The 16,123-nt window shown below is 41.3% G+C and overlaps 1 protein-coding gene across 1 annotated transcript in view; it reads right to left on the bottom strand.

Moving 5' to 3' along the window:
- GUCY1A2 (guanylate cyclase 1 soluble subunit alpha 2) overlaps nt 1-16,123 on the bottom strand; it is a 184,475-nt gene that overhangs the window by 93,461 nt on the left and 74,891 nt on the right. The window contains exon 5 of the mRNA XM_063330286.1: nt 137-622. Within this exon, the coding sequence (XP_063186356.1) occupies nt 137-622 (486 nt within the window). The remainder of the gene's footprint in view (nt 1-136; nt 623-16,123) is intronic.

Below are 16,123 nucleotides of genomic sequence, written 5' to 3' on the forward strand. Positions count from 1 at the left end.
TTTTTTTTTGTCATGTGAAACAAAACTATTGCCTTTCCATTTTGATATGGAGGTCTGTAATTTAGGAAGATTGCTACCGGGATTTTTTTCTATCTTAGTTTCCATTAGATTTTGTTAATTTAACTTGAGCTATTACCTTGTAGATGTCCAGGAATCCACACTGATGGTCAAACCGTGTGTAGAGTTCGTTCAGCATGCTGATGACCTGCATGGGTGTGCACTGTGCACAGATGGCAGTGAAGCCAACGATGTCCGAGAAGAGCATGGTGACATCATCAAATTTCCTGGCCTGAACCTGCTGCCCCTGCCACAACTGCTGAGCCACTTCTTCAGGGAAAATAGAAATAAGGAGATCTACTGTTTTCTTTTTCTCCTCTTCCAGGGCTTGGTGTGTGCATTCTAGCGTTGCCTTCAGCTTATCCATTCGTTTTTTCAAGCCATCCTGGGCCTTTGCTTGTTCCCCAACCAATATGACATCGCGAGTAGCATCATGGATAGGTATGTCCGAAAGATGGAGTCCTCGGCCCATCAGTTCATCCAGTTTGTCCACACAAGGGGAACCCAGAAACAAAATCGAATTTGATTCTGGCACATGAATCATTTGTCCTTTAACTTCCATCACCTGTAAAATAAAAATAGAATTTAGAAAAGGAAAAATTGGCTGATAAATATGGATCCCCATTCTACTTTCCCCATTTTCCTCTTCGGTTAAAATGATTAACATAAACTGCAGCCTTTTATACAGAAGCCTCTTACAGTCATCTGTTGAAGTAATGAGATTCACATAGTCTCCTCGCCAAGGTGAGTCAGAAAATAGCCTATAGTGACACAAAAGTATTCCCAAATCAGACGGTAGATTCTATTTCACAATGACAATAACATATATTTCTCAGAATAGTGTGTAAATAATGCTTCAAAATTTTGCTCTTGGATGAACCTCACCTTAACATAGTAGCTCCTTCTCCGTTTCTTAGCTATAAATTATAAAAAGCACAAAATTAAAGGGAACTGACAACTATCTGAAAGCAAGTTAGTGAAATAGTGAAGTAGCCTCCATTGTTCTTCATCAGAACAGCTACTTAGTCAAATGTGGCCATATTCTAGGGGAATCAAATAAGAATAGACGTGAGAAAGAGCTGCATAGAATAATGAATGGCATGAAAATTGCGTACCAATGCTCCTATTTATTATTTGCCTTCTCATACATACAGCCGAGTTGAAGGCTGACATTCTGTTAGAGTCTGCAGATTTCTTGGTGGTAGAGATTCATGTAATTTGTATTTGCAGAACAGAAAAAGGAACAGTAGGAAAGGAGTAGCAGGTGGTTTGTCACACTGGTTTACAGATTGTCCATTTGCCTGTTAAATGACTAGATGTTTTGAGTGCTGTCCAGTGGTTGATACCAATGAGGCCCTGGCTTGTTACCTCTTGCTCCATGATGGCAGTCAAGCACAAAACTACCGTATTGAAATGGACATTGAAAACCAACTGTAATGATATATTTGACATTTGGGGCTACATACATTATGATTTTTATTAACCTACAAAAGTAACTGTCAAATACTGCAAAGGCACATTTCTCACATGAATATAGTATTTAAAAAACAAACCCAAACAAATACAAAACTAAGATGAATGTGTTTTGTTTAAGCAGAAAATAATTAAATTGGATAAAATGGATCTCCTTGTAAATATAGTCTGCCATAGCCTTTGCCATGAAAAACAATCATAGTTAATGTTTGCATTCCAGGACTGCACAAAGACTAGGTTAATACTGTGCTAGGTGATCTGAAAAAACCACAGTCCTTACCCCAAGGATCTCATAGTCAAAACAAGCACAATGCACAAACCTTTTGCATCTAAGCACAGTGTTGGGCACCAGAATGCCTTAAATCTGTATTTTTCTATTCCACACAACCCGCTGAAATAAAAAGGTCTCCTCCAGTCATCCTTTCTTTCATTGTGTGGGCATTCCCTCACTCTCATATGATTCACTTTATCATTTAACCCTCCTTCCATCTATAATCCTCCCAAGCAAAACAGGAAAACCTCAATCAAAGAATCCAGAGGTGTCCGTAATAAGGATGTGCTTTAAGTGTCCGGAGGCCTGAAAACTTCTGCTGAGCTGACAGCTACCCCTACATGGTACCTTCCATGTTTGGGGGAAGCTCCTGTTTCTATTAGGACTTCTTACATGAGATAATATGCTGTCATTGCAGATCCTACTGTCAATATGGGGACTGAGCCTGTCCTGTCCCCATGCCCCTCTGCCTCCATACCCCACCCTGCTAGCAACCCGACAGATGTAACTTCTGATGCCGGCCTGGGAACTCAGCAAATGAAAGTAAATGAAAGTAATTTAAATTGTCAATTTTCCTAATTTATATTCCTGCACACCTACTAACATTTACATTTCTAAGCCTTGTTTCCTCAGCTTCACTCTGGGACAGCCATCTCTGCGAGAAAGCTAGTCAGCCACCTAGATGGGCAGATTTAATGCTCCAAGACTAATTGTTCTTTTTAATTTTTAAAACATATGGCTCCCCTGCTCAAAGCATGAGGAAAATAGGTGCTTTCTTCATGCATGCAGCCTCACACTTTCAAAGGGCACATACAAAATTGTTTTACCTCTGAAGTACAAATTGCCAAATGTGAAATACATGGCATGGCATTTCTAAATTCTCTCCCTATTTTGTTCCCTTTTGCCAGAGAGTTTTTCTGTTTTCTGTTCCTAGAACTTCACCGGTGTGCAAAATAAATGTATCTCATATTACCACTTCTTTCTTCCACCTCCAGGTGAAAACAGGGTGTCAGCTCAGGAGAAGAGAGTGTGACCACAGACCCTGGCTGAGCCAGCCTGGCCTGGGGGTGGGCTGCTTGTCAGCAAGGCAAGGCACCTGGCTTGGGGCCGTGTTTCTTCCGTGAACCTGCTGTGAGACCAGAAGAAAATTAATGCATCCCTCTGTGCTCCTGCTTCGCCTTTGTCAATTTGAGGTGTTAAACTCTTTGATGTGATTTCTGTCTGTGTGAATATATTGTGCCAACCTTCCCCGGGTGGATTCTTCTCAGAAAACACTGATTGAGTGAACAACGTACTAAACAGGCACACTGGAGTCCTCTGCTCTGCTTCTGGGTAACCCCAGGCAAATTATCAACTCTGAGTGCTTATTTGGTCTTTCAGCACGGCAGGAACAATAATATTGACCACCCTATAACACACTTTGAGACTTATGTGTGAGAAGCAATAGAAGACACAGACAATCCTGAAAATGCCTAACTAATAATAACCTGTTCTTCTGCCCAAGTGAGCTGAGACCCTGCTTCAACAAGGTTTCTAGAGTAATTTTAGAAACTTTTGCAAATATATTCTCCCTACACAACTGCTTAGTTTCCTGAAAATGTCAAAGGATGAGTGCTATTTTGACTTTATCCTCTGAATATTATTATCATTTGCTCTGCTTAACAGGAATTGTTGATGTTTCCTATCACTCCTTTCATGTTCATTAATGATTCTGATGTCCTGCTCTCTCTTGATGACTGAGGGGGTTTTTTAGAAACTAGCCTGCTAGTCTCTTCAAGTTGCCAAATCAGGGACCTGGACAGCAAAAGCAAAGATGCCCCAGTTTGCCTGGAGAGAAACACTCAGGTCTTGTAAAGCACAACCATAGAGAAGAGCTCTTCACAGTTTTTGAAAAGCCCTTTCCTTTCCAAAGAAGTTTCTGAGATGATTCAAACTTTTTCTAGAGGACTTCAGCCTGCAACTGTGATCCAGCATAACCTCCACCTCTTTTCTTTGGACTCTCTCGCCTCTTATATCCTTCATTTAAAGTGTAACTGAATGAAATGAGATATCAGATTTGCCTGAAGCTTGCCATAGCAAGTCACACCTCTGGGCATCTCCCCATAGATGGATTGCTTTACACCCAGGCTGTAAGCCTACAGGCAATCAGGATCACCTCATCTATCTTTCTTGTAAACAGGGAAAGATTGAAACATTTCTGCCATCAGTTGTATTTCATTACTGCTACATTTCATTGCTTTCTTGTCTCTTTAATTATAGTCTCACTGAATAAAATAAGAATAATTCCACTGTTTTCAGAGGACATTCTCCTCACCTACAGTGGTATAAGAGAACATTTTGAAATTAGCAATAACGTCATATTTTACAGGATTATGTTGCTGTGAAATGATGGTGCAGCCTCAGTAGCTCCAGAATGAAAACTAAAAAACCCATTGCTGAATTTTACTTTCACTGCAAACCCACTGCAAAGAAAGGGGAGCAAACAGAAGAGGCCCTGCTTCTCAGGGACTCCTTCAGCCTCTCTCCCCAAAGGCCCACCCAGGGAACACAGACCGACTCCACAGCTGCTGTTTGAGAACATGAGAGAGTCTCCCACTGTGCTGTACACCAACAGCTACTTCATTAGGTACGCAATATCCAACACTCCGCATGCTCTGGATGCATGCCACCCTAAGATTAAGTATGGATCAAAAGCTTATGAATCAAATGTCAACTCCACTGCCTAGTCTTTAAGGAAAAGCATGGGGCAAAGCCTCTTTTGTTGAACTGATGGAATACCGTACTTCTCTGTACAGACAGCTGTTTTGGAATAGTGTACACAATTTCTGGAAAATATTAAGGGAAATATGAGGTAGTATTTTTGAGAAAGAATTGGGGGCTTAAAAAAATAATTTTCTTCATCATTGGTCCAGGCCATGTATTCTGCAGCCTCTGCAATCCACAAATTTTAATGGAGTTGGTGCTTTGACATTGATCAGTACATAATCCCTTCCGAGCTATGATTATAGCCTTCTTTTTTTAGTTTTGTTTGGTTTTTTTTTTTAATTAGGAGTGGGTTATGAAACTTACAATGCTAGGCCACACTTTTGCAAACAGTTACACATGCACGCTTGACTTCATACAATGAACAACTTCAATGAGAATAAACAAATCTGCGTCTTTCACAGGCCCATAATTCTTTAGAGGACTAGGAAGACTGGGGGAAAATCAGCTTATGACAAATCAACCTGGCCACCGTCATTACTTCAAGGTAGAGAGAAAATAACATAAGCCAGAAAAAAAAAAAAAAAAGCATCACTGCACACTGAGGATGAGAGTACAGGGTGACTTCTAAAAAGGTGAGCCAGCTGGTATCCTAAATTTTAAAACAGCTAGGTTCAGTTCTCTGAATGTCCTATAGAATACATGGCAGTGTCTCAGCAACATTTACAGAAAGATATTCCAAAGTATTTGAGCAATTAGGGGCTTAAGGGATTTTGTGAGCACTGGACAAGGGAACAGGACACTTCCAGAAAGAAATGTAATGACTCTACTTGTCATGTTTCCAGATGACACATCTAGAAGAAGAGCTGCAAGTATGATGGAAGGCACTGGAAATAAAAAATCTCTTAAAGAGAAATGAGCTAAAACCAGGATTCAAAACAGGGACAATGAACATGCCTAGGCAGAAATAATCAAAAGCAAAAAATACAGGCAGGCTATCAGTTCCTAAGAAGATGGCCCAGAGTCCACAGAATGGAAAAGATGAATGTAAGCCAACAAGTTATTAAGAAAGAAAACACTGTACATGATTATGTAAACAAGAAAATAGCTTGAAAAATACAGTATGTAATCCTTCTGCTCTGACCACCAGTGTTCAGGCCCCAGATGGGCAAATCTGCTCCTGTTTGGTATAAAAAAGAGGCGGATCAATTAGAGAGAGTCTGGTGAAGAGTAATGAATGTGATGAAAGGTCTAGAAAAATATGACCTACAAAAAAATTTGAAAAAATCTGATGGTTTACCCCAAAGAAGAAAAATCTCAGGGATATGAAACCCTTCAAACACACTAAGAAGTGATGCAGAGAAGTCAGACTGTTCTACAAATCCAGTGAGAAAAGCTTTGCAGAAAAGGATCTGAGGGTCCTGGTGTACACCAAGTCAAACATGAGCCAACAACAGGCCCTCAACATCAAAGGCTAACAGTACTCTGGGCTCCATTAGGAGGAGTGCTGCAGCTGGTGAAGGGAGGTGATCCTTCCCCTCTGCTCAGCACTGGTGAGGCCACACCTGGAATGCTATCTCCAGTGCTGGGCTCCCCAGTACAAGAGAGACATGGACATGCTGGAAAGTATCCAGTGAATGGCCACAAAGATGATTAATGGACTGGAGCATCTCTCTTATGAGGAAAGGCTGAGAGAGTTGAGACTGTTTAGGCTAGAGATGAGAAGGCTCAGGAGAATCTTATCCATGTACATAAATACCTGAAGGGAGAGTGCAAAGATGACTGAGCCAGGCTCTTTTCAGTGGTGCTGAGAGAAGGGATCAGAGGCAATGGGCACAAATTGAAACTCAGGAGATTCCCTATGAACATCAGGAAACACTTTTTTTAACTGAGGGTGACTGGCACAGGTTGCCCAGGGAGGTTGTGGAGTCTCCATCTGTGGAGACATTTGCATGGTCCTGGGCAAGAGACTCTAGGTGGCCCTGCTTGAGCAGGGGCTTGAACCAGATGACCTGCAGAGGTGCCTTCCAACCTCCACCTTCTGTGACTGTGAAATGAACAAGTAAAAGGCTCAAATTAGAAAAAATGAGTTTCATGTGGGATATTCTCCTATTCATAGGGACTGTGAGACTGAAAACATCAAGTGGTGAGATAGAGTCTCCATTACTGGAGATTCGTGAGACCTCCCAAAGGTGATCAATCTTCCTGGGAAGCAGAGGGATGAATCAGTGACTTAACAGAAATCTATGTGGAAACAGGAAGGAGAGAGGTAGGAAGGTATCATTTTGTCTTCAAACAAAAACTACACAACTTATTTCTGGGATAATTAACGTAGTGCAAGTGTGGATAATGTGGAATTCTTTGCTTCACTCAGTTTACAACTAACTAGTTGTTCCTCTTTCTACAGGAAACAACAGAAACAGATTCTTCTGGAGTAAAATTCATGTAATCTATGTGAGACGCCTATATCAGGGTTGTATGAATCATGTCCCATGTGTAGAAATACCTACCTTTCTCTGTTGTAAAAGGAGCACAAGGCTTGGACATAAATGCCTACACTGGTCAGATGAGTCTACCCCCTATCAGAACAAATTTACTTCATGGCAGTAAAGATATTCCTGTGTATTTAAAGACACCTAAATGCCATTATGTAAGTACATTGAGGGAAGTACATGTATAAGTCCTCTATTGGTCTAACAGATTTCTATTTTAAATGCTCCAAATCTCAATTCAATTAGTTAAAAAAAACTTGACTGTTAAACAAAAACATGCCCGTAAAGTTAACTCTGCTGTGTGGCTGGCTGACCACCAACACAGGCAGAACACAACTCTGACCTTCAACAGATAAAAAGGAACAGCCATTGCAACCCCTTCAATACTCCAGCTCTGCTTGTAGAGTGGGGTAAGTCAAAGCCACAGACAGCAGAACTAACTGTGGAGAAAGATCCATGCACATAAGAAAAATTTACATTCAAATGAAAAGCCCTGATTTGCTATCTTACGACAAAAAAAGCATCTAAACTCAATATAAAGAAGATGATGAAACACCAGCTTCCATTACACCTATGTTTAATTGACAAAGCTAAGAGAAATATATATCATCTCCACAGAAATGAAAAATATTTTTTCAATCGGTGCCCTATGCAATTGAATAAACTAGTCAGCATTCACTCAGCACAACTCAGGACGTGCTCGGGTTCTTGCAAAAGTATAACTCTCAGAATTTGCTTACAAGTATGGATTTCCAGCTCAATGCATTGTCAAAAGAACATTATTCCCCACAGTAGCAAAGTGACTGTTATAAATTTCTGGTTATTTATAGAAATCTCTGGGGTGTTACATAATGTGCAACAGTCTCCAGACCAAAGTGAGCAAATTTAACATTTTCTGTACATCGTAAATACCTTGTGAACATAGAATGGCAGCAATATTTGAGGGAACCCACCTGTAGGAAACACAAAACTTTGGTGGGAATACATTCATGTTCTATAATGTAGAAGAGAGAGAGTGATAATGAGAGAACCATTAAAATCCTTCAGTTGTAAACTTGGACCTCCAACGTGATTTCTTGATATCAAAAGAGTAAGAGTGTGGCAGATTAAAAGCAAACAAATTAGGGTTAGATAGGACCTTCTCCACATCAAGCACAGGTTATGTATGGCGAATCAAAGCATAGGGCCATCTGTAGGTAAATGTGAAAGGGGAAGAGGCAAAGGCTCCATCCTTTGCACATTACTCTGTCAAACAACTAGAGAAACGAAAGGAAATGGTGGATTACACCTGAAAAGAACACGACAATTTACACTTTCTCCTTTCTTTCTCCAAGACACAGAAATTTCTTTTAAGGTGGTACTCCAGACTGATCCTTGGATAAATACGAGATAAATCTAGCCCTGAGGCATAAAAATCAAGGGAAGATGATTCCTTCGAAGGAACCCCTTTCTTCACAAGGTAGCAAAGAGCCATAACTCAACCCTATGTGTGCCTGAGTCAGTTCCCCTGATGGATGCTCCCAAGCAGAGGAGTGGGTGAACTCAACATGGCAGATGGACAGAGCAGCCTGACAAGGTGCTGGTGCCAGGCTGCATGGCATGGAGGAACTAAAGACAGTTGCTAAAACAAGAGGAAGAAACTCCCCAGTCATTCCAAGATCATTTCAAAATGCCTTTTAAAGTCAACACACTGAGATTAGATCGGAAATTATTCTTCATGAATAAATAACTTCATATACTTCAAAAGGATGTGTCAGGGTCCTGAAGGCACCATCGGCCTGACCGCCCTTGCCCAGTCTCCCAGGGCTCCTCCTGTGCTGCCCACTGCCCAGGACCCCTTGTCAGTCCTCTGGGGCTGTCAGTCCCTGCCCCAGCGATGCTGCAGCAGGACCGGTCTCCAGCTCCCACAGCCCTGCTCTGCCCGGCCATAGGCCACACTTGTCCCGTTCCCGTACCCACAGAGGTCCCAGAGCCCATGGGTCCTGGCACCCCGGGAGCCTTGGCATGGTAGATTTTGCAACGTTGATAATACGCCTCTCTGCTGCTTCACTAACAGTTAGGATACCCTATGCAGATATACAGCTATCCAACTTAACCAACAACACAGAGTTACAAATTTACAGCATCAGGGCTAAAAAAATCTATTTGCACTAGTCAGGAGCAGAGCAGTGACAACAATTTTTAGGAAAATGCCCATTGATTTAGCTTAAGATCTTTCTCTGTGATGCTCTGATTAGATTGCTGCTGGCGATCAGGTGGAGCTGGCCTGGCTCTTCATGGATGGTGGTGTTTAGAAACTGTAGGATTTCTGCTCTCAGGCCAGTACACGGCACCTGAAGTTATGAACTGTAGGACCTCCATGCAACCTCTCAGTGAGATTTATATTCTTGACAAAGTTTAAAATGGACAGCAGGATTAACTGCTCTGAGAAGCTGCAGATTCTGGGGAGATTCCAGTTTATTTCACCATTTTTATATAATTTTGAGTCAGCCAAGAGCCTTTTTAAAAAACTCCTGAAAACAAGAAACCCTGCTGCTTGACAGGAACTATGAGAACAGTTGTGGCAATAAATATGCTCCAAATGGAAGGTTCCCAAGCCATGCACTTGTATTAATTTTGCATTTCAACAAAAGCAAAATGCATTTTTTGTACTTACGACCCCCCCAGTTTGATTACAACAAATCAATCAAAATTTAAGGGAACCTTCTCATATTTAATATTCATTTGTGTAAGACAAACGGAAGAGAATTACACTACATCCAATGAATGTATGTTAAACACTACTTCTTATTTTAAGTGTTTCCTGGGAAAAATAAAGGGATTATTTTTTGTTGCATTTTTCTTCCCATTTTAGAAAAGGGATGTAGAAGGAGAAAACAAGTACATAACATTTGAGAAAGTAATTAAAGCTCTCTAAAAAGTTGGTTCTTCAGTTCAAAGGAATCTCCATTACCCTGATAAGGCAGTGAGGTGGAGGGTGCACAAATGTACATTCAGTTTGCTAACTTCACAGACATGCTTGTTACAATTAAGTTAGCTAAAATCATTATGCCGAATTAATAGGTATAGACCCTAATACAATACTTTTCATGTCTTCTTCTACATCTGCTTATATTTTAAGAACATTCACATGCATTGTTTTTTATAATATCATTTATAATATTACTCGACTTCCAAACCTTTCTTCTATGCATGAACCTTTCAATGTACTTAGTCAAAAGAAAATGTTGTAAATCTTCTAGCAAAGTTATGACCCTCATATTTTACTTTTGGTGGGGTGGGGGCAGAGGGAAGAAAGAATCTATGGAAAAATGAAACTGTGGTTTCAGTTGTTGACTCCTGGAGAGTACATGATAAGCCCACAGCTCCTGCCCCAAAAGCAGATCCGAGGATCTGTACCACAGGCCAGACCCCAGCAGGATGGGTGTTTGTGGGGGTAAGCTCAACACACATAACAGCCAGTCTCTGGGTTGCCACTGGCTTTAATGGTGGCTGGGCTGGTCCTTACCACATCAGCCTTTACACACACAGCCCTGAACATGCTGGATTACAAGCAGAAAATTCCACTTCTGAATAGAAGATAATGTACCATCATTAAGTACCTTTGTCTGCTCCACTGCACGTTTGAAACCTTGTGTCTCTCTTCTTTTTTTGGAAATTACCTTACAAAGTAGCATAATTACCAGCATCCAGAGCAAGGTAATGCTCAGCACATTCCACTAGACACAGTTTTACAAAAGGCAAAGCATCTGCAGGGAAATCTTTTTATTGTATGTCCAATATAAATTAATAAGAATAATTTAAGATTGCCTTTAAGTTACAACACTTTGTTGTTTTAAAACAAACATGTAATTTTATTTTTACATTTTGTTTATATCACAAACCCAGCATCAAAGATCTTTCAATTTGTTTTGAATTATTTAACCAAAAAAAAATAAGAACAGTTGAGTTACGCAGCAGCAGCAGTAGCTGATTAAAAGGCACTAAAGGATGAGCAAAATCCTTCCTATAGCTGTAAAATTCATCCTGTTCTATACATCTGGACTTTTTTTTTTTTTTTTAGTAGTGCAGCTGCCATACAGCAGTGTGCAGTAATACCAGGGGAAAAAGATTACCAGGGGCTGAAATTCCTCGGGAGACCCTACTCTGAACTGGGTCCTTCTTTGCTTTATGTTCTGCAAACACACTGCATCGCAGCTTTGCTTTTCTGCTGAGCTTACACTGCAACATTCTTCACTTAGCACTCAGGATAATGACACAAGTAAGATCACCAAGACTATCTATCTGGTTAAAAATAAATGCTACATATATGCACGTGATCAAAACTCCAATTATCTCATGCCTGTAAAGACCGTTATAATTGACAAATATTATTGGTTAGTTTGTTAAAGACATATTTGTATTTATTTCTATAAATGTCAACCAAGCAAGATTATGGGGGAATGTGCCAGTACACTGAAGGCAGTGGAAAAGCTCCCATTTTCCACAGCATTGTTATTTTTTGGATTAGTTCCTACCGTTGTCACCATAAGATTTGTGCAGGTGCACAAATCAGTCCTTCACCTAATCCTTCCACTAGCAGTATTCAGCTCCTAGCAAAAGCTTCTGGTATGAACATGATCTGTCCCAGCTGCCTGAGACAGCCTGCTAGCAGAAAGTACTTTTAGTCATTCTGTGATATTTCTTGCTAAATATTTTTCTTTCCCTGACCCAGGTTAGTTTGTTTCTTTGTGGAAATTTTTTTTTATCAAAATGCAATGAAATGGTTAAATGAGAATATATGTTTATTCATGAGAACAGCAGGCAGTGAGCAGCAGAAGCAGCTTTCCCCTTTGATCTGTGCAGAACAGATATATATAGCAACCATTAGGAGATGTGACATTTCATCACCAACCTAGGTATCTTAAAATTCCTGTGATTAAAAGATCTCTTAGCCCATGCACTAACTAGCTTGCAGACATTTTTCTCCTTTAGGACTTACAGGCTCCAATTCTTTCCTGATTTCATCTTAAGTACGCAAATTTGCTCTCAATTTCTGCCAGCACCACACCAAGGAAACTGATTAGATGTGGAGGCCTCTGTTGGTATTTTTACTTTGTTTTTCTCTTTATTACCCCCTATATCAAGTACTTTTGCAGCTTTGATAAAAGACTCTATCATTAGAATTTGATATTGAGATTAATCAATTCTGATCTCTTGGTGCAGTATAAATTTTCAGAACACCAGAAGAAGAAATTTCTTCTTTTCCCAGTCCAGTCATTCTTAAGTCAGATATAATTAGAAAGCCATTCTATCTCTCACCAAAGCCATTGTAAAGATATCCAGCTGGTTTTAGTGGGAACTGTACCAGGCCTTTAAAATTAAATTTTCCATATTTTTCTTAAAAAGGTTGAATTCCTTTCAGAATGTTCAACACAATACATTACAGCATTAGGAGACCTTTCATCCGTAACTTTCTATTAGCTACCATATTTAACATGCACCAGTATAAGACAATCTTCATGTGGCACCTCTTACACGCCATGTCAAAGACCTGAATTTGGGAAGAATGCATTGGCCTGGTTTAGTAGTCCCAGGTTAAGGGTGGCATTTTTAACAAAACCCACAATGTTTTTATTTTACAACCAATCAAGAAGTTAAAAGCAAACAAAAACATTAAAAGACCTTTAACTTAATTTTAAATAGAACACGTATAGAGTGTGAGAGAGAGAGCCAGATGCAGTGAATATTCACATTTCTGTATGCATTAAAATATCCGTCTAGCTTCCATTTTCTTCATTGCAATTAATTCATTTGTCCTTGAAATGGTAGCAAAGGAAATGAAAAGAATTACATGGAAAGTGGTATTTTAAAACCAAAACATGATCTCTGTTGCCATGATTATTCTAGTGCAAATTGAAGAAAGCAGTATAAACCAAGTTGCTTCTATGACCCGCATTGACAAGAGAGAAACATGAAGTTGTCCTCGAGGTCTTAGCTGCTCAGCATTGCTACCTAGGGTCCACCAAAGCCTGGAGGAAGGTTGATCCTTCAAATGCAAAGGTACGGTGCAAGTATGAGTGTGGATGCAAATGGGAGACCCAGCTGCTACAGTGAAGAACAAGAAGATCGGTCTAAAAATGTTACGAACTGCTGCCTTAGGAAGCTTCACGCTCAGCTTGCAGATTTCTGCCCTTGGGTACCTCAGGTGAGGGTTGCAAAACTGCTCAGTACTTGCTGTGTGTAGGCAGACTACGAGCCAGCCCAGCCCCAGAAAGCACAGGACGCAGCCCTAGCCCAGCGCTCCGCCTCGGGTGAAGCTCCCTGCTGAGAAGCAGAAAATAATTGCTCAGGCATAGCACCACGCTAACACAGCTACCTGGCTTTTGGGTCAGGGCCAACTTACCCATGACAGGCTGAGAGACTGAGCGGAGATAATGAAAAGCTGTCTGTACACACATTGACAGGACCATCTTCATCTAATTTATGCAAATACTGACCTGCAGCTAGTTTGGAACTGTGAATTCCCTAAAGGGCAGAGCGCTCGATGAGCTCCCCAGTTTTCAGCATTTTGACTCCTATGGTTCTTTGCGTGTTAAAGCCTTTAGGTCAAAAATCCCAATTTCAAAACTCAGTTTTAAAAATAAGATCTAGATGCCTTTCAAAATTTCACGCTTTGTATATCAGTTCCCTTTGGAAGAGTCAAAAGCGCTTTCCTTCTCACACAATAGTCCCCCGTACTATTGACTGCGAAGGTTTTAAACAGTTCCTGGAGTATTTTGTTGTAAATATACAAAACCAACAACAACCAAAACCAAAACAGAACAAAACAACAACCAAAACCAAAAACATTATAAGAAGATCCTTCTGAGTCTAAGTGCATGAAAAATGGGAAAGGAATTCCTTCAGGAGCTAAAGTGATCCTGACACTGCTGAGAGAAGGGCCCTGATTAGATTACTGCTCCACATTCAGCAACCTCATTTCGTATCACATTTCAACAAAGGCGATTAAACCCAACTAACAGTCCTCTCTCAGTGCTGTCTGATAGAAATATGAAGCTGTGTGCTGTATTTGCAAAGGCAGTGGATAGTTACAGAGAATCATAGAATGGTTTGGGTTGGAAGGGACCTTAAAGATCATCCAGTTCCAACTGCCCTGCCATGGGCAGGGACACCTCCCACTAGACCAGGCTGCTCGAAGCCTCATCCAGCCTGGCCTTGAACACCACCAGGGATGGGGCATCCACAACTTCTCTGGGCAACCTCTTCCAGTGTCTCACCACCCTCACAGTAAAGAATTTCTTCCTAATATCTAAGCTAAATCTCCTCTTTTTCAGTTTGAAACCGTTACCCCTCATAACCACTACACTCCCTCATAAAGAGTCCCTCCCCATCTTTCCTGTAGACACCCTTTAGGTACTGGAAAGCTGCTATAAAGTCTCTACAGAGCCTTCTCTTCTTTTCTCTAGTCTAAATAATGCCAACTCTTTCAGCCTGTCTTCATATCTCCATAGGAAAGGTTCTTCAGCCCTCTGGTCATCTCGGTGGCCCTCTGCTAGACCACCAACAGGTCCATGTCCTTCTTATGTTGAGGGCCCCAAATCTGGACTCCAGGTGGGGTCTCACAAGAGCGGAGTAGAGGGGCAGAATCACCTCCCTTGACCTGCTGGCCCCACTTCTTTTGATGCAGCGCAGCATATGGTTGGATTTCTGGGCTGCAAGTGCACATTGAGAGCTCATGTTGAGCTTCTGAGCTTGGGGTTATTCAGTCTGGAGAAAAGAAAGCTCTGAGGAGACCTTATAGTGGCCTACCACTATCTTAAGCGGGCCTACAAGAAAGCTGGGGAGGGACTTTTTAGGATGTCGGGTAATGGTAGGACTAGAGGGAATGGATTAAAACTAGAGATGGGTCGATTCAGACTGGACGTTAGGAAGAAGTTCTTCACCATGAGGGTGGTGAGACAGTGGAACAGGTTGCCCAGAGAGGTGCTGGAAGCCCCATCCCTGGAGTTTTTAAGGCCAGGCTGGATGGGGCTCTGAGCAACCTGATCTAGTGGGAGATGTCCCTGCCCATGGCAGAGGGGTTGGAACTAGATGATCTTTGAGGTCCCTTCCAACCCTAACCCTAACCCTTCCAACCCTATGATTCTCATTAAGCAACATCCCCAAGTCCTTCTCCTCAGGGCTGTTCTGAATCTACTCTCCGCCCAGCCTGTATATGTGCTTGGGATTGCCCTGACCCACATGCAGGACCTTCCAGTTGGCCGTGTGGAACAACACGAGGTTCGCCCAGCCCACTTCTCAAGCCTGTCAAGGTCCCTCTTGGCGTGGACTAGCCAGGAAGGGGTTTTGACAATAGTTTTACGGACATACCCAAGCTCAAAGCAGTGCTGCAAATGGAAGGGGCTGATGAGCCTCCCACTCATCACATTGTTTGAAACCAACACCACATCCAAGGACGTTATTGTAGAAATACAGACCCCTAAGTCTTTGGCTGTAATTCAGCAGTGTGTGTTCTGTGGTGTCATTGGCAAACTTCTCCCAGTGTCTGTCCCCTCCTCTTCCCAGTCCCTGCAGGGGTTATTAAGGACCCTGCCTGACCCTTGGTCATAGGAGCAGGGGGTATTAGATGCTTTTCCTTCGATAGCTCCTGAAAAAGGACCCTGCCTAGAATCTCTCATTAAAAGATCCCATGAGAAGAGCCTAAAAGAAAACAGACTCTCTTAATGGGAATTAGTTTACATTTGGTTTCTTTGGAAATCTGCAGCCTCCTGTAGTGATGATTCACCATAAGGCTAAGTTTTATTAAGCATGTGTAGAACCTACTTCCTCTGACACACGTGTTTTTATTGGTTGCACTGCATTTTCATTATTTATTTGGGTTTTGCTTTACATGGCCTGTCTTGACTCATGTAAACTTATATGGTATAGACTTATTTCATTTATGTGTCCAGACACACTCATAAATACCTCCTTCAGCAAAAGTCATGATCTACTTGGACTCAACAAGCAATGAGGTCAATGTTGGGCCTAGTAATACACAATTTTGTCTCTAATTATTTTGCACCAATACCAGATACTGCTAAAGTGCTGTTATATGTAGATTTTTCCTAAACATTTACCACTGGAAATCCCATCCTCTCTTCTG

The sequence above is a fragment of the Chroicocephalus ridibundus genome, chromosome 1 (assembly GCF_963924245.1).
Source record: "Chroicocephalus ridibundus chromosome 1, bChrRid1.1, whole genome shotgun sequence".
Classification (NCBI taxonomy): Eukaryota; Metazoa; Chordata; class Aves; order Charadriiformes; family Laridae; genus Chroicocephalus; species Chroicocephalus ridibundus.